Below are 19,555 nucleotides of genomic sequence, written 5' to 3'. Positions count from 1 at the left end.
AATCAAGTTATCCTGCCAGCCCTGTGGTAATCGCTTCGAGCTCACTGGAATTTGGGTATCGTTGAAAGAATGGTTGATCGTAGCAGTCAGCGGAGCACCAGATGAGTCATGGTAACCGCGAAGCCCTGGTTCACAGCAATGGTCACAGCCTTTGCGTTTGAACTAGCAAAGCATACTCACAAATAACATTACCGAGAGTAGGCTAAATTCGACTAAACAACACTCAACACGACTTGCAGCGTACTAGCTGCAACACAAATCAAAGCAGAAAGACGAAATTCGCGCCACTTCTTTGCGCACGGACGTTTCTTTTGCGCTGCTTGTGAGTGCGCACTCACAGTTTCGTTTTCTAAAAAAAATGGAATTGTCTAATATTTTCTAAAAAAGTTACTGCCAATTAGTATTTAAGGTTTTTTTATGGCAGTTTATGCATTGCTATCAACGTTTTTTTTTTACCATTAAAAAGGCGGAAGTGTAATAGATTGTAATAGACTAGTGAGACATAGTACAACTCCACATACGGTGAAAAAAACCATTAGGAGCCAATCAGAGTCACGCAGTTTTTGTCGTGCCACCTATCTTGACCAATCATAACGCTCGCTTTATGTGCCGTGTAGATAGCGTGAAGTGGCTTTGCTTAGGCGTTACGCGTCACGCAACCATAGAAACCGCTTGGCGGGGCTGAGAAGCCACGCGGCGCGTGTGTCGCTGCAGCTGCCGTATAAAAACACCGGGAACCCAGCAGCGCGCTATGACTGGTGCTGATAGTAACAAGCGTGCGAAGATGGCTTCGTCTCTCGACCAGTTGAAGGAGATCACCACCGTTGTCGCCGATACGGGGGACTTCGAAGGTGCGTGACCATGCCCTGTGCCGTATAGTAGCCGCCGCCTGACGAACTAAACAACTAAAAAAAAAAAAAGTGGGGCGACATCGTCTCGTAACACGTGCCCCCGATTTCCCTAGCATTTGCTGTCGTTAGCCGGCCAGGCACTGTCTTCATTAGCGGTGCAGTGCATTCCACAGACCCGCCGAAAGCCGTAGTACGGGGCGGCGTATCAATCAGATGGCAAAGAGACTTTCTAGCGGACACCGTCAAAACGGTTTCCTGTTGCAAGGTGTTCGTGGCATCCGCCTGGAAATTCCTGTCGCGGAAAAGCCGGTCTCTTGTTGCGATAGCCCGACGTCTACAGAATTCATTCGCGTCCTTCTGCGCTGAGTTGGCCCGTGGTGTCTAGAGTTTTATGTTATATTAGTCGGGGACCTGGAGATGCCGAGTGCGGCAATTCGGAGCTTATCAGTGGCCGTGATCGGCGAATCGCAGCAGCGGTCGCGAGAAAAAGATCTTGATCCCATCAGCCGGGTGTCCTTCGGGTTGCCGGCTTTGTAACGAGAAAAGTTTTGGAGTGGCAGTGGTTTCGCTATCGTTTATTTGCCTTTTGGTGGGCGTGGCATCCTATTTCTCTGTCGTCGTGTTGTTAATCGGTCGTGTTTTCCCCGCTGGTAGCTTTCCAGCCTGGTGCAGTCTTTTATTTCATTTTACTTCCCCATGTAACACCGAAAGCGCTGCTCCTCGAATTCCGTTGACAGGCGCCACTGCCCCCCCCCCCCCTCGCCACAGTAAAGATGTCACTGTTATTTAAATACGGCTTTTAACACACTTGTTTGATTTGTTTCGCACGTGCGGTTGGCGTAAGGCTCTTACAAAAATTATTTTTCTGTTAATTAACTCGGGCCATGTGAAACTGTTCACCTCTGATATATTATACATGGACCAATTTCAGCCCGTGACATGATACTGTAGACTTTTATTCCTTGTGGCAAGTGTGACCACTCATATCTGCACTTGTACAGGCTGTAATTGTACACGTCTACTGTTGTATTTATTTTTGAGAGTGATCACGAAAAAGTGATATTGACAACAGTGTCAATTAACGGGTCGGGTCGCTCAAAAGTGCTCTGTCGCAATAGTGGTATTTATAATAATGATGCCCCCAAGTCTGCGTAACTGAGTAGTGAAAACTTTTCGATATCCACAGTTCTTTTTTTTTTATTGCTACACAGAGTTGGTCTTAAGGCATGATATTTTGTGCGTATGTGTGTATTAAATGTGCTCCATTAAGCCTGTGTTAATCAGGAGGTTGAAGCCATGTGCAATTTCTCTGCTAAATTAATGAAATGAGAGTATGGCTAGGTGTCACATTAGCTGCAAGTCTGTTCAACACAAAAGTCCAGTAATCTGAAAAAGAGCAGCGAGTTTCAGCTACTTAGTAAGCTAAGCCTCTGCGCCTTGTGCTATGCACTTTTCAAACAAGAATAAGATTGGTACTGATGATGAATGAATACACCAGTGTGCATGCTGACACATGTGCAAAGCTAGAAGGGCTGTTTTTCTAAACACTCTTCTATGATTGGGCGTTCCTCTATTTTTTTCGTTTGACGAAATTTCTTTGGTCTCGCAGTAAAAACCAAGCTGCACATTGCGTCTCGACCTTTTCATACTTTAGTTCATGCCTCCCACCTGTAGTCTTGATAAAGTAAAGTACAAACTACCAGCTAGCTTTGTACTCGAGCTAGGCTGTTCGTCAATCTCACTATAAACCAGCAGTGCTTGGCTTTTGGCTTCTGTTCTTGTGCATTGCTGGTATCAATATTATCGCTATTCAAAGACTGCATAGCACATGAACAGTGCAATAGTGGTCTTCCTAAAACTGCTTAATAAGTGACTGTTCAATGCTGCAAAGATCTTAATGCTCGTGAAAATTCTTTGCACCTGAACATGCATATCTCACTAGATTTGGAATTTTAATAGTCGAATGTAATCTATGATGGATGCCAGTTCACAGAACCAGTCACCGACGAGTAAACTTGGTTATGCTGGTGGGAAAAAGCATTCGGTTGTGGTTATGCTTAATCATATGTGCGGTTATTTTTTTTATCAACTCAATTAAGCTGTTCTTTGAGGGAAATAGATCGAAGAGTTACTTGAGCAACGCTCGGATGTGCTAGAATTGTAGGGTTTGAAAAATCTGGCAACCTAAATTGCTTGATGGAAATCGTCTGTGGTGAGATGTTACCACCAGGAAAAGTGCTGATTGCAATCTATGTTAACATACTTATGAACAGTAGCTTGGTCAGTTGCTGTAAACACCTGAAAGGAAATTAGTATAAAAATTGATAACATAATGTGTAATATTTTGTATGGTGTATTTGATAAGAAAATGTGGCATATTAAAATTGACACCACTCAACCAATTTGTCTGAACGATTGAAATCTAAGGACTGAAGTGTTAGTCAATTCATCAGCACAGTTACAATCAATTGCCATTGTAGCACGATGAATTTTTAGTGGCAAACATGTGAATACAGCTTTATATTGTTCATGATTGATTGATCAGTACGTGCAGCTGTAGCCAGAAATGTTTTTCGAAAGGAGGGGAGTTCAATTATGCCTTCTGTATTTCATGTATACATGATAATTGGCAAACAAAATTGCACAATTTTGGCTTGAACAGCCCCAACTTGGCTATGCCCATGGTGTGCAATATCTTAAATTGGCTGCAGTTAACTGAAAAAAAAATCAACTTTTGGCATAATTTTTGTCAGATATGAACACTATTAGTATAGGTACATACATAGTATTGAAGGTGCACGGCTCGCGGTTTTAAATGTGTGCACTCGGAAATGCCTATATTAAATTTTCTAGCAAGGCATATATTGAGTTTAAACTAACAAGCTCAAAAAATAGCTTTGACTCTGTGCTATTTGAAAGAATGTTGCCAGTCTTGAGTTTATTCACCAAAAAAAAGACCAATTATTCATAACTTGAAATGCTTTATTCCCGAGGAATCTGCCTGGTCTTTGATGCCACTATGTGAATTAGACTTCTTTTTTTTTTTTTTGCCACAACTTTCTTTTCTACTCATAATTGCTTTAAGTATTAATTTTTTTCCTCCCACCATAGTCGAGTGGTATAAACTAATGCGATTGTTTCAGCACCCTCACTGGCATTGTTTTCAATAGAATTAGAAAGTGCTCCGACCCACTGAATCGTATTACATATTGTATAAGTGTGGTCTCTCTTTTTTATTGTATTTTCTTTTATCTTGCTGTATCTTCTTGCTTGTGAAATTTTGCATCTGCCCTATGCCCACTGTAAAGTCTGTATTATATATTCATGTACTTGGTATTTTTTGGTCAAGACTAACTTCGTGTACCGCCTTGTTAAAATAGCTGAATAGTGATTGCAGTACCTGAAAATAAAAATAAATATAAAAAATTGTTTCTCTTTTTATGCTGAAAAGTTTCTTTTCACTTTCCTGAATTATCGCAAACTGAAATGCCAACAAATAAATGCATTGTATTATTTGTTATCCAAATTCTGAAATTGTATTTTATTGGGGGTTTGTTAGTAATTTCAAGGAACCCTTAGCTGGAAATGCATGAATTCGTTTCGCATGCTTTGATCTGGTTGCTTGCAGTGATGAAGCAGTACAAGCCAACAGATGCCACAACAAATCCATCTCTAATCCTGGCCGCCTCCAAGCTTCCCCAGTATGCCCACCTGGTGGACGATGCTGTCAAGTACGGCAAGAGCCACGGAAAGTGAGTCTCTTCTGTGTGGCTTCTCCTTATCATCTATGCGTGGCACACACGTACACAACAGTATCTGCCAGTGGCATTGGGCATGTGTCTGCTTCAACTTTGAAGTTAATTTTCGCATCGACTGCAACATAGACAAAAAGCCTCATACTGGCTTGGCAAGGTCTGTCCCCCCCCCTCAATTTTTTTTGGCAACCAACAGTACACGGTCATCATCATAAGTAAAATGCATAAACAGGCTCTTGTACAGAGAAAGACTCTTTGCATAAAAGACATGACTGACTTCTAATTAATGAAAAAAATGTACTCTTGCTACTTTCAGAAAAAGAAAAATGGTGAAATGTAGAGCTTAAAAGCACTTCTATCCACTAAACGTCGTACTGATTCATATACAGTTTGAAACTCATCGTGGTACACTTTCAACATAAAAATGTTGAATGTTGTAGTGGACACAGTAGAACCTAACACATTCTTCATGTGACCGTGAAGAAAACCCACAGTAGCTGGGAAATGGGCAACACAGGAATGCCATTAAAGGAACACTAAAAAGGAACTTTTTTTTTACATATCAGTACATTAGTTTCGTGGTTTGGGAAATGTCAGCCTCGTGGCGAGAAGACCCTTTGAAAATGCACGACAAGAGAAGGCTAGGAGCAACGCTGCCTTGAAATTTCTGTACAAAATGCCGTGACATCCTAGACTTTGATGGCCTTTACTAGGTGAATCCTAGTTCCTAACTGGTAATAATGAAGTGCATTGACCTCTGATGGAACCACGCAAAGTTTCTGGTAATTTCATTGAGCCACTGTCACCAAGCTGTGAAAGTGGACTTTGAAGTTAATTATGATGCATGCACAGATATTGTCACAAAATTTTAAAATAACTGTGGTCTTGCTTTCTCACCTCTAGTAAGAGGTTTGGGATGATTAACCTAGCAACATTAAAGTAATTGGGCTGTAATTTATTGATCTAAGCCAATAAATTGTTTCATTTTAGGGCGGTTTTAAGTGCTGCTGAGTAGCGGCACACATAGCACACAATTTTGTGGCTGGAACCTGTAACAAGCACTTGATGGAAATCTGGCATTTCTTTGATGCCTCTGTCATTACCTGAGCCTTTCGGGAAACATGCGTTGCGGCAGTCAGGGGTGTAGCCAGAATTAAGAGAGGGGGAGCCAACCATACTTTGTGTGTGTGACACGAGCAAAATAAAACGATTTCGGGGTAGTTCCGAGTTCTCTCTCAACCTCTCCTGGGCTACACCCCTGGTGGCTGTCTACATTGCCAACTCATTGAACCTTCTCAGCTTTATACAGTGAAGTGGAAATTCGCAACGTATCAAGCAGGAACGTTGCAGAATGACTTGTCAGAAGGGGATTGTGCAAGTGTCTTTAGATCCTTTGCTGGGTCCAGGTTTCAGGAAATAATATATGTAGCAAATTGTATGAGCAGCCATTCAACCACATTTAATTTGACAGCACCATGTCTTGGGCATAGCTGGGAAAAACTGATTCTGACCATGGCATTCGGAGCATGGCAGACATTCATTAATTGACACTTTGTGAATCTGACTGTAGGGCATCGTAATTAATTAAGGTTGGCTGTGCAGTGGATCATCAAGGGTAGCCAAGTGATAACACGCATTTACTTCAGACAGAAAGACTAGAAAGGGTTAGTGGGTGAGAGTTCATATTTAGTGAGAGGTGCCGGAAATTGCCGATACTAAGATAGCTTACTACATTGTGAAATGCACATAAATTTGCTGTAACGTTCTACTGAAACATACCTTAAATGTCCAAATTTCTCGGTTTGCTTGAGTCGGAGAACATATTTTTCTGTAATTGCATTAGTTCTTTGGAGGTAAACATTTAATAGTCGAGAGTTCGACAGAATGCCATCTGGTCTGGTAAAGGCATTGTTTAATAAACAGGTCACTGACTGAAGTCACAACACAAAAAAAAAAAAAAATGGCATTGTGGTATCTCTACAGATTTGGAAATGTCTTTTTTTCGTGTTTGCGTTGGTCAGTGATGCGTTTTTTTAACAATGTGAACATGCCCATGTACGTGGGTACTTTTGGGTTACACCTGTTGCTTAGTTATTTTCAGTTCAGCAAATCTGTCTCTCCTAGAACTGCAGTGTTAGATCAGAATTGTTCTAGATATATACGTGCTTAACTACTAATACTTAAGAGCGAAGTGCGACCCATGGTGTGTCAATCTCAATGGCACTATGGCAATACTTTCAGCTGCAATGCCCTAGCTGCCAGTCACGCTGGCTCGAAATTCGCGCGTCACCTTGCGGCAACGTCATAGATTTTGGCCGCTTCCGCAAGAGCATATGCAGTTATGTATCGGCAAGAATGCCAATTCCATTGTGTTGCAAAAGAGCAAAGCAAAAGGCAATGTTTTCTCGGGCGATCCTGGCATTGAAAACCGTGACGTAACGCCGACGCTAGGTTTCTGCGCGAGTTTCAAAAAGCGATGTTTTCGCCTAGGCAGTTTTCAACGGAGATGTTATCTCCTGAAACAGATTTATGTTTGTGGTTTAGCGTCATTTTGACATCTATTAGCCTCACGGGTTTTCGCTCCGCGGAGATATCTTGACCGCAAGTAGAGAAGAGCTCTCGTTCAATCTTCCACGCACCCCCCCCCCCCCTTTTTTTTTTTTGCAATCCCGTGTTCATACCCATAGGCACACGCACAGTTCTCCTCGGGGGGGGGGGGGGGGGGGAGGGGGGAGTGAAGGCTCGTCGCAGCGCCTCCCTCCCTATTATGTCAATGTATGGGGCATGCTTTGCGCCCCCTGCGCCTACCCCCCCCCCCCCCCCCCCACCTCGTTTGCAGACTGCCCACTTCCCTCACGCCCCGCTCTCGGTTGGAACATCCTATGAAAACCTGAACTTTTGCGTGTTGCCCCCCTCCTCTTTTTTCCCCCTTGAGACCTCGCGATGCCTTGCCGTTTACTGCACGATTGCTCGTTTTCTTCGCTTCGTTGTTACGAAAGATTGAGGAAGGCGGAACGGCCCTGGTTCCGCTTTCTGCTGCGCCGCGCACAGTTTGGCGAAACCGGAGGCGCTTTTCGCGATTCGGCGCACCAGCCTGTTTCAGACCTTCAAGGGAGGGTGCCGTGTTTATCCGTATACTAGCCAACGCTCGTCTCCACCGTCCATCCTTTCTCCTCATGCTCTCTTAAAGTCTTGCAGATTTAACCATGCAGCTGCGTGATTTGGCCTAACTCGCCGCGCTTTATTTTGCGCGTCCACAGTACTCGTGAAGTAATGTTTATGCAAAAAAAAAAAAAAAAAATCATCGCTTTTGTCGGGTTCGAAAGCGGGCGCACCACGCGTCGATCTAGTGCACAATCGTTACGCTTTTGCAAAAGCAAGCGCGTTGTTTCTGCGAGCATCTGCGGGTGAGTGTTCAAGCAAACGTGTATGGAAGCGGCGCCTGCAGTGTACGCATCAGGCACGGTGCGTGCGTTCCTTGTTTTTTTTTTCTTTCTGTACGTCTTTTTCAAGAGGTTGGTGTTTACGGTGCACAGTAAATGCCAATGGGCGTCGAAATCGAAGGCGTCCTAGTCCCGGGCAAGGAAACAAATAAACCTGAAACGCATTGTAGTCGGTATTCGTTTGGCACGACAGCGGCGCATATTCTTGCAAGGTGGTCGACTTGTACTCTGTACCGACAAGTACGGTACACACAGGCTGGCGCTGCCCTTGCCTGTCTGTGCATGTCTTCACCTCAAGCTTTTTTGTGCTTGCCCAGTCGTTAGTCATCGGCTTTCGGACTTGTTTTTTTATTTCGCTTTCTTTCTCGGCCCTGTACTTCCAGTCCGGCAACAGTTCCTTGCTTTTCCCGGCGCTTAAGCGGGCTCGTGGCATTTTAATGTATATTTTTGTGCCTTTGTCTCGGTGGCCCTGCCCTCCTTTGCTTCCTGCTAGGCCGAGTTTTCCTTAGTTTTGTTTTGCGCGTTGGTGGCTTTCGTATCCGTCTCTCTCCTGGGGCAGTCGTGGCCTTGGATTGAGGGAGTGCTAGACTTTGACCACGTTTTCTTCTTTTTTTTTCGCACTTTTTTTTTTCTTTGCCCTCGTGTAAAGTTGAGACGGCTTGTTTTCGCTTTCGGCGCGGTGCCATTGACCTTTCTGAAGTTTTTGAATCTGTTGAATTGACTTGTGACTTTCATGTGACTGATTACTGAACTGCATACTATTCTCTCGTAATTTCGTTCCGCACGTCTGGGTGTACCTTCTCTCCGGTGCCGTACGCACGCCTTGATATATTGCAATAGAGCGAAGATTCGGACACCCAAAGAAAATTTTACGAAAGCCGTTCTATTTCATTCTGCGATGGTGGATGACCGATAAAGCTGTGTATCACATGGTGATACATGATTTTGATGAAGGCGAAGGAAATTTCAGTGTTTTGAGCGGGCGGCGGTGACAATTAAGCGCACGCACCATTTACTCTTGATCGGTAGTCATTACAAGCCCGTCGCTGTTCGTTTTTTTTTTTTTTTTCTCCTGTGACCCGTTGCTCTTCCGGAGTGCTAACTATAGGTGGCCTTGCTGTAGCTATTGCGGAACATGTGCAGTGTGCTGCCATGGGTGTCGGCCTTGAGGGGCGCTGCCCGTGTTGCGTCATGCGCAGTGAGAGAAGTGAAGGAGCGCTGGTGTAGTTTGGGGTGGGGAGTGTGTGTGTTGCTTCGCGAGTGCAAGTGCCTCCTTTGTAACCTCCTCTCCCTGCCGTGGCCCACGTGTGCCACCCGCCAGCTGCTGGTTTCGTTAATTTCATTGTGCTCTAGTGCGCACGACATTTTCATGAGTAGGCTTCCCCGCAAAATACCATGTGGAGAAGCCAGCTTAGAGAAGCCAAGCTTACGTTTTGGAAAGATTGTTCTCGTATTAGTGCATTACTCTTTTACAATGCTAAAATCGCCACGCTTCCTGCGAGAAAACGCGTGGTAAGTGAAAAAAAAAAAACAAGCTAGAAGACAATTTGGGTGGCGACGCCCCCTAGAAAATTTCGCCGTGACCTCGTAGGTTTTCGACAGCGTCCATAAGGGACCCAGTTCTTCATAATATTGTCGCGAGAGGGAACGATAGACAGGAACTCGAAGTAAAAATGAAGCAGATTGTCCTTTCAATGAGTGGAGAAGGGGGGAGGAGCAATCGGTTTAACATACTAATTTTAAAGATTTTGGGACGTCGCGCGCGGGAATTACGGCGCGGACGTTAAAAATGAAAATGTGACCTTGTTTTTCTCGTCTATGAATGAATTTAAGTAAATCCTCGGAGTAAAATTTGCCAATCTAAGTCTATTCATTGATTGACTCGCTTTACCGTCGCTTGAAATTCCACTTCATTTCTAAATATAAGTGTATCGCTGTGAAGGCATTTTTCTGCGTTACGTCCCGAAGCAAAATATGATAGCTTAAAAACCTTTATTATTAAGTCATTTTATTACTTGCTTGCCATTGCTGTTAGATCTGCGTGTCCTTGGAAAGCGTGGCTGTGGGAATAGCTGGTTTCGTCATACTCCAGCACGAACAACTACCGCCATCTCGGGGAGCCTGAGGAAGTACACTCGAACCTCGGTATAACGAAGTAAATCGAAAACTGTTCGGAATAATTCTTTACAATGCATTTTTGAATATAACAAACTTAATTTTATGCAAGATGCAACTTTGTTATGCGGTCTGAGTGTATTTGCACACTCCACGATCCTGCAGTATGAATAGCTTGAAAGAGACGTCGTCGCTGCTTCGTAATGTACTGGTTCATCAACATGGTGGCCTTCATATTGTATATGCAGGATAAGGACTCTGTGCTTAACCTGCTTCGGTGTGATGAGAATATTGCCAGAACTTTGTTGGCCCCAGTGTGCCAATATATAAAAAAACAAACTTTTTAGTGATATAATGGTAACATTAACATGTGGTGTTGTAAACATTGCGTGTGCCATGCATGGCACCAACATGGCGATTTCATTGCACGTGATTGTGGCAATGGAGTTTCCTTAAATTATCTAGAAAGGACTCTGTCGCTGCAATCGTTCAGCGACAATGGGAATGATGGGTAGTACACACATTTGCCTAGTCTTCGTACTTTCGGGCGGCGAATTGTACTTGCGGCTTCGTTTATTGCTCTGTTTCAGTTTTGTTTTCAAAGAAAGATTCAACCCTATTGAACTTCGTGACCTGATTGGAAAGGTAAGTCCAAAAGAATAAGGTGGTGAAGCACAACCGTTAAACATTTTCTAATATTTCTTTCGCGAGAAAACAGCTCCAAGCCACACGAACACACAAGGAGCCAAAAGCAGGCCAGAAGTACGAATATTAGACAAATCTGTGTACTATTCATCATTCTTATGCTCGCTGAAGCGCCGTGCGTTGCAGCTTTCATAGACACTAGCGCCAGAGTCCTCTAGTGTATTTTGGGAAATACTAGAGGACTTATGGTTGCGACAGCTCTGTGCGAGGAGTAGTGCAATAACACACTGCACATATGCGCGGCTTTTGGACCTTGTTTTGTTTGTTGGCGGTTGGCACACATGCCAGGAGTGTGCGCCCAGGTTCCAGGAAAGCCTTCTCCCGTTCAACTTGGTGCATACAATAGTGCTTAAACACAGATTTGCTACAGGCGTTCTGAGGAGTGCACTCGAGAGGTTGTGTTTGTCATCAAACGCAAAAAAGCTTAGGTACTCGTGTCCATCGGTAGAAATGTGCCACCTACCTGAAGGAACTCCTGTGTGCCTCAGCCACAAAGCTACTTAATGAGGTTTTTGGGGGAGAGCCATATGCTCAAGAAGATTGTAAGCAAAGTTGGGCATTAGGCTTGTGTTTAAGCTCCCCATAAACTCTGCTACCTGTGCCAGCGCCAAGGAAACGCTGAAGAACCCAAGAAGCACACTTGTGCCAAGAACCACTGGACTTGATACGTCGAATGTGTTGACAATGTTGTCTACGATATTCCCTTGTCGTGTGGTCGTTCCTATATATGGACAAACCAGGCGCTGCTTGAATAACTCGCTTGCATGCATGCATGCAATCTTGGGTCTTCAACTAGCAACACTGTTCGTGTGGTTGCACTCCAGTCTTCAACGACTGTGAAGTGCCCTCAAGATGCCAAATCGCATCTAACCTGAAATTAATGGAGCCATTCGTACCAAAAAAAAAAAAAAGGGAGCACATGCATCAAAGAGCCTTCGATCGCCCTTTCAGAAAAAGAATTTGTTTTTATCAAGCTGATAAAGATGTCTTCACCGTGGTGGACTTTCACTGTTATTTCATCACTGTTGACCCTATGACAGTTCAGGGCTTTATTTTTTTTTTTTATTCATTGTTACAGCATACGTTTTTCGACGCAGTAAAATTTCGCTGGTTGTTAATCAGCATTTGTGTTGTGCGTTATTTCTACTCATCCCGTTCCTGTGCCGTTTCCACTTCGTACTTTAAATTGATTTCTTCATTATGGTTAAAAACCTGGAAAGTGTCTATCTGAACCCATTGCCATTCAGTGTGATGATAAAAGTTATAGTATTGCGGCTAACCTCGCTCTTCTTTTGTTTTGTTTTTTGAGGTTAAACAAAAAAACTATCGAAACACTGTAGTAATGATGTTTATGATTACTTTTTGACTCCAAATTACTAAATTTACTAGTATTTTGTTCAGGAAGAAGTGTTTGTTACGTTCTATTTCTACTTTTTCACTCTTGACTCGGTTGCTACCTTCCAGAATGAAATAAACAATTTAGTAGCCTCTGTGTACGTATAAGCCCTGTTACAATTCTGGTTTTGCAGACGATTGCGGGGACTTTACAGTTACGAAAATAGAAATACCTGCAGAGTAATTGCTTTTCTCTCTGTGTGTCTTTTCTGTGCCGCAGAACTCTGGGTGAACAGGTGACCAATGCCATGGACAAGCTGGTCGTCCTCTTTGGCACCGAGATTCTCAAGATCATTCCCGGCAGAGTATCGACGGAGGTCGACGCCAGGTCAGAAAATCACTTTAAATCGAGAAAGGGCTCGGATATTACAAAGGGACACAAGCTGTGAATTCGAACATACGATTCAACCTCAGTGAAGCGAATCATTGTTTGCTTTCAAGTTAGTTTGATAAGTCGAGGAGTTTGTGAAATTCAGAACACATTTTTTTTTTCTTGAAATCTAAAATTGTAACATAGCAGCACTTGAAAGCTGGCCATTGTTCTAGCCAGCAATCTGCACCTGTGCATTTGAAAAGTCCGAGAGATTGGCTCGGACATGCAGCCTTAGATGTAGCCCAGAAACTGGGGATGCCATATCTGGGAGATGGGATTTATAAAGACTGTTAAGTGCAGCAACGACATTTCACTGATAAGCATTGATGCAGAGGACAAATGCAGTGACCATACTAACGGATCGAGCCCGAAAGTTGCGAAGGAGACGATTGGTACAATCTGTTGCACAAGTTATGAAAAGAAACCAATCACTGCCGCCCATAGTGTCAGACTTCAGTCTATTGTTTTATGCAGAAACATGGTATGCAACTTCATTGTGGAAGGGCCATAGGGGTGATATAGAAAGGGCGGAAAAAAAATTGGCCAGGAAAACTAGAAAAATCGGTCAGAAAATAGCGAAATTGGGCCAAGGGCAGTAAAAGTAGCCAGAGGAATGAAAATGACTGCAAGCATTTTAATTTAAAGGACTGAATGCAGGAGCATTTTGGTGGAAATGTAAATTAATACAGCAAGAATCCTTTCTTGTCATAATTGCAAAGATAAAAGCACGAATTGTTCACTTGCACAATCATTTTATGTAGGATGACTAAGTTCCCTGTGCTACCACAAAAATGACACTTTTCAGACATATTGCTTAACTTCTCTTAAAAGGACTGGAAGTACCAGCCTTGAGGCGAGGATAAAAATTGCTGGTGCTTGAGCTTGCCCCTGGTCACAGTTAATGTTATTAAAGTGTAAAATAATCTTATTCGCAATCATTTCTCACATGATGACTAATCTGTGCAGTTAATATTTCTGAGTTGCACTCCTTACGTAATTCTCAGAAATATTGCAGGTAATCTATCAGATATCTAACTTCCAAATTGGATGACTGTAGATCTTCCTGGATGCAAAGCACTTTCGAATGTCCCGTTCACTTCCAGTTAGTTTGCAGTCGTGCTTAGAAATAGGTTGTCTGTAAAATGAGGACCCATCAAACGGAACAGAACTCGAACATACTAGCCTGTTTAGTGACACCAGAAAAAAAAAACTACAAAAAAATTCTGACAAAGGAACAATAGCGCTGCTTCCATGCTGTTATTGGTTTGTGCCCAGCCAGAATTCTGTACTCTTTTTGTTTTTTCCTGTTGTGTAATAAACTTTCATAAATTTAATGACAGTGAGCTAACTAGTGCAACCGTCAACTTTAATAATAAGGATGTCTGGGTTTTTACGTCCCTAAACAAAGACGTGACTATGACAGATGCTGTAATGAAAGGTTCTGAAAATTCGACCATTCGGTGTTCTTTGAAATGCACCTAAATCTAAGCACAAGGGCTTTGAGCATTTTTGCCTGCGTCGAAAATGCCGCCTCCCAGCCAGGCTTCGATCCCGCAACTTGCGAGTCGGCTGTTAAGCAGCTCAACCGCAAGCAGGCTTTATTGCTCAGTGACCCTTTAAACATAAGTACTGGTTCTTGTTCAGAACGCTTTTGTGACTGCTCTGACCCTCGCTATCTGTCCTTGTGGTTTGCAGGCTGTCGTTCAACACTGAGGCTTCCATCGCCAAGGCCTTGCAACTCATTGCCCTGTACAAAGAGCATGGCATCGACAAGAAGCGCATTCTCATCAAGCTGGCCTCCACCTGGGAAGGAATTCAGGCAGCCAAGTGAGTTGTTCTCTCATTTAATTTTTTCCCCGCTCTCTGAGAGATTGAATATTGAAAGGAAGAAGTGAAGTTACCCTTGTGCAACCCATAGGGGTTTGGGAGTGATATTTGCACTGACTGGGTTGGTAAAGTTGCAATTCATTGGAAGCCACCTTTCATTTCTTCTCGGTCAGCGTGTTGATCCTTGACCACTCGCCCTCGAAAGTTCTTTGCGCCTCACCTGGTGTTGCGCTGCCTTTGAGATAGGCACACCTTTGACCACGGAGATTTCATATGATGTCGCATTCACGTCACGAGTTTGGGCTATGTACGATGCCTTGATGGCTGCAGAAAGCTTGAACAGACCCAGATGTCTGGCTGCATCATAGGTATTCGAACAATGTGCCCGTGGCTGTTAACTAGAAGGGGCTGTGGCACTGTAGTCATTAAGCACCCACGGGAATGATGGGTAGTGCATGTGTTTGCCTAGTCTTCGTGCTTGCGGGTTTCGAATGCACTTGTGGTTTTGTTTATTGCAGTGTTCTGGTTTTGCTTCGAATGAAGGAATGGACGGTTGCAAACTCCGTGATCCAATTTGAAATGCTGAGCCTAAATGGTTAAGGGGGCAAAGTGCAGCTGCTGAACACTTGCAGACTGTTGTTTCGTGGCAAAGCAACTTCAAGCTATGCGAAGCCAACTGGAGCCGAAAGTAGGAAGATTAGACAAATTTGTGTACTGCCCATCATTCCCATGCTCACTGAAGCAGTGTGCATTGCAGCTCCCATAGACACTAGCGGCATAATTCCCTCAGTGTATTTATAGGAATCTCTATGGTTGCTCGTGCCCACGTTCTTTGTCCTCTTTTCTTCGCAACAATGACATCACGTGTTGACATCGATTGAAGCAAATATCTCTAGTCCTGCCACCTTTTGGCGTCCTTCATGTTGATGCCGATGGCCACTTGTGTCATTTGCCGAGGCCTGTGCACCTTTCTGCCTCAAAATAGAACTCTGTGGTGGCATAGCTGCACAAGTTGCACCAAAAAGTGAAACCTGCTACATCTTGGGGAGAAATTTCATTTGTGCCAAGCGTGCATGAGGATGTCGTTTTTGCATTATTTTGGCGAGAAACAAGATGGCAGGCACTCAAAACTCGTAGGTTACCGCTGAAATTTCAAGTGGTCATCGCGGTAGACTGAAGTGCTATGTTGTCAAAGCAGTTGCTGGGTGCAAGCCTTCCAAAGAATTCGAACTTGCTTTTGCCGTGAAACTTAGTGCATGGCTTTTTTACTAGACCATACTGTGAGATCACATTTCAATAAAATAGTTTCTAATGGTTACTGTGGTTAGTCGGAGATGCACAAGTTTCTTAATTGTTCTGGACAGCAGTATTGACTGACTGCATTAGTTGCAGTAATTCTGTGTGTCTGTGTGCTTAATTAGTTTTTAAAACTTGCAGTTCTATTTGATTCGGTTTAATTCTAAAATATTTCATGCAGGGTGCCTATGTTTTAATGCCTTACAATGGGCAGGCTATCAAAAATTGGAAATACCACATCCCGTGCATTGACTGTTACTTTGCCGAGAAGGCGTTGCGTCCCAATATTCACTTATCTGAACTTCTCTACTTCGGCAACCTACCTATTTCTTCTTCCCCATCATCATAAATTTTGTTGGGAACGCATCAAACAACGAGAACAAGGGACCAGTTACTGAGCCCTGTTCATTATTAACCATCCATTAAGCAGTGCCCACACCATGAAAGCCTTTATTATACTCAAAGAAAATGTAGTTGGACTTCTTCTTTCAGAAAGTCAGTAGAATGCACAGAAAATTTAGACAGCTTGTGCTTCCAGTATATTGTAACTTAACAGTCATGGAAAGCCAGAGGCATTTACGTATACCAGGTGAATTGTTAGCCGGCTTAAGCTGACTGGTAATAAACTTGGGGATGTCTGCAGAAAAGCAAAGAGCACTGACTTATCATGATTTTGGCAATAAGTACCACTCCAAATTAAGATGCATATGTGCATAAGCTGATTCCATTTGACATGTGATGCAACAGCTCCATGTTATACTTCATCTTTCGGCTATCGTTCAGCACTGCTAAAGCTGCAGGGTGTAAGAAAGCCACATGCTTGTGCAACAAAACTTGGTTACAGATATAATTGCCTGGTTGTTGGAAAGCTTCAGATGTTTTCCTTTGTTTAGCATCTGCTGCTGCCCATTTATAAAAGGTTCATTTATCGCATTTACGGCATATTCTTTTAAATGTTGTATGGGTAACCGCCGGCAACTGGTTAAAAATTAGCATGGCAGCGCCCATGCACATGCGACTGCGTGCTTCAAACCGAGCTTGCCCTTGACACTTTTTCGAAGAGCTGACAGCTGCAAATAAATGGTATAAAGAGTTGTCACCCTGTACTATTTCATGATCAGGAGGAAGCGTTGTGTAGGTTGTATCATTATTGGTGAGATAAGCTGTCTCTCGGACCACAACTGCTAATCACTGCTAATCCTAATGCACCAATAATCTGAGAGCAGTTTATAGAAATAGCTCAATGGGGGGTGGGTTCATCATGAATACATTGCTGCCGAAGCTCCAAGGCATACATCTGAAGCAAATGCAAGTGCGAGTTTGGAACTTATGGATCACAAAGCACACGACGACAGCATGATAAACTCCAAGCAGAAAGCACCAGTGTCAAATCGTGCAACCTTGGTCTGTTTTATTCATTATTTTATTTTGTGGTGCTGCCGTCTGCTCACCGAACGTGCCAGGAATGTGCCAGGAGGACGCTTAGCAGATGGCACGGCGCGGATGAATACATGCAGAGGGGCTAATTGTCCTTCCTATTGGCCGTGGGGCCTTGTAGCCCCCCCCCCCCCCAATGTTAAAGGCAACTTTTTAGATGGAATATAGAGGACAATATTTGCGTCCGAAAATGTGCGAAAAGTAACAGCTCCAAGTGGTTGCTCCAGAGTGATATTTTAGTTGCTCCAAAAAGTGTGCAAGAATGGCTTTAGTCAATCTCATCACTGAAAACTCCTCACTTGGACCACGACCATATATTTTGTACTTGTTTTCTGAAGTGTGTATCCTGATTGCTGCTCATTCTAATTTTCCCTGTTATCATTTTGTCATCTAAATTTTGTGACGTGTCTTTGTCTGCTCTGTCATGTACAACCTTCAGCTGAATCCCGTTCCATCTCTTATATGTTTTTATTTTTATCAATGTTTGCAGACAACTCATGCCAGCTCTTGACAGGGCGGTCTTCAAAGCGTAGAAAGGAGTGTCATTTGGTGCCACTAAAAAAAAATAATTGCCCCATAAAATGTTTTCTGGAGATGGAACAAAACCCATGCTGGTTCCTTAACATTTTTTTTTTTTCATTTGGCAGTTAAAGTTCCAATAGGTTCAAGATATCAGTTAACCAAAACAAAGAAATAACTTCAAAGGTTTCAAGCTTCTTGATACCCAGAGCAGTGGCATCATTTTGATAATTGGTTATTTCAAATTATCTGAAAAATATCATTTGTTATAGCATGATTGTTTATTGTCTAAGCTGTGCAATTGCTTAATTGGATTGCTTTCATCCTGTTAAGCTACATTTTTGTTTTTTCTTCTCCATGCAGAGTTCTAGAGTTTCAACATGGCATCCACTGCAACATGACCTTGCTGTTCAACTTCACCCAGGTAGGCACAGTAATTATTTTTCCCAAAATGTGCCTAGCATAGCTTTGTAACCTGCACCTAGCATACACTAAAATTATAATATTAGTAATTAAGGGGCTCTTCATCAATGTGGTTCTATAAGGGGCCAAGCACTATCGATTCATTCTTTGTGCTGAAAAATCGCCTGTCGCCATAGAGCATTATGACAAAATATCTTTTCAGTAAGTGCAACAAACTGCTGCTGCAATGTTAATCAATTTTGAAAGCTCCGAACGGCGAATCTGAATGTGTTTTTTTTTTTTTTTTTTTAAATAAGGTTGCCTGTGGCACTCGGATAATGTGTTCATCTTATGGCATGTTTGTTGGGGCATGGTGCAAAATGCATCCCATGTGATCGACACCTGCCGTATTGGTATTTGCAGTAGTCAAGTCTTTGTAGCCCATGATGCAAGCCTGGGCGAAAACCCACTACTTTCTCGAGTAGCCAAATCCAATGCTGTTTTTGTTTATGCATGGTCATTGTTGGTTTGAAAACGAATGGCATCATGGAGTGAATAAGGATTAATGGGGAGTACATAGTTTTATATAAATACGCGAGAGGGAACTCGGGCACTAGTGTCCATGGGGGTTGAAACGTAAGGTGCTTTGGCCAGCATGGGAGTGATGGGTAGTACATGGATTTGTCTAATCTTAATTTTTTCGGCTTTGTTAGGCTTCATGGAGCCTGAATCCGCGTTGCCGCAATATGAAGTCCACCGAAAGTTCAGCAGTTACACTTCACCACCTTCACCTTTTGAAGCCCAGAGATTCTAATCTGCTCATGCAGTTCACAAAGTTCATCCGGAGAGAAACCAAAACACAGCAATAAACAAAGCCACAAGTGCGTTCAAAGCCCAAAAGCACGAAGACTGGGCAAATTCGTGTACTACCCATTATTCGTATGGCGGCTGAACGATCGCAGCGTCAGAGTTCCTTCTAGTTAATTTTGGGAAGTAGATTATGGTGGAGTAGATTATGCAGTCTCAGTTTCATTAGATTTCATTGGCGGACTTTGTAGTTGCTTGCCAAGTACAGAGACTTCTAATGGGGCATTAAATATAATGGATCCTCTGTGCACATTGTATAAATGCTGTAATACAGTGCAGTCCACTTATAACGATACCACATATAACGATATATCGGTTATAACGATGGGTCGACTTAACAGTCTCATTTTATGCATTGGGGCTATGGGGAAAAAAACCATATATAACGATATGTTATCCACCGCATATCGGATACAGCGATGAAAAGTTTGCCGTGGACGGCATGTTTCATTCAGAATAATCGTAACATTTAGATTGATAAGTTCCTCTGAAACGAACTATGCCGAGACAAGACGAAAAGTTAGCGTAGGCGAGTACGTATCTGCCGCCACTGCAGCACAGCGCCGGCAG

At 43.1% G+C, this 19,555-nt stretch overlaps 1 protein-coding gene across 2 annotated transcripts in view; it reads left to right on the top strand.

Annotated features, from left to right (window-relative positions):
• Window positions 1-662: 662 nt before the first annotated feature.
• The window catches only part of Taldo (transaldolase), a 30,581-nt gene continuing 11,688 nt past the window's right edge, over window positions 663-19,555 (top strand). The window contains exons 1-5 of one of the 2 annotated variants that reach the window (XM_075872510.1): window positions 663-851; window positions 4,480-4,603; window positions 12,485-12,592; window positions 14,333-14,464; window positions 18,080-18,140. In XM_075872510.1, coding sequence (XP_075728625.1) covers window positions 752-851; window positions 4,480-4,603; window positions 12,485-12,592; window positions 14,333-14,464; window positions 18,080-18,140 — 525 coding nt within the window. In that variant the 5' untranslated portion in view covers window positions 663-751. The remainder of the gene's footprint in view (window positions 852-4,479; window positions 4,604-12,484; window positions 12,593-14,332; window positions 14,465-18,079; window positions 18,141-19,555) is intronic. The other variant, XM_037416807.2, reaches the window with a different exon arrangement.

Source organism: Rhipicephalus microplus, chromosome 8, assembly GCF_043290135.1.
Source record: "Rhipicephalus microplus isolate Deutch F79 chromosome 8, USDA_Rmic, whole genome shotgun sequence".
Taxonomy (NCBI): Eukaryota; Metazoa; Arthropoda; class Arachnida; order Ixodida; family Ixodidae; genus Rhipicephalus; species Rhipicephalus microplus.
Note: the sequence above shows the minus strand (reverse complement) of the source record. Positions and strands in the feature narration are given on the sequence as shown.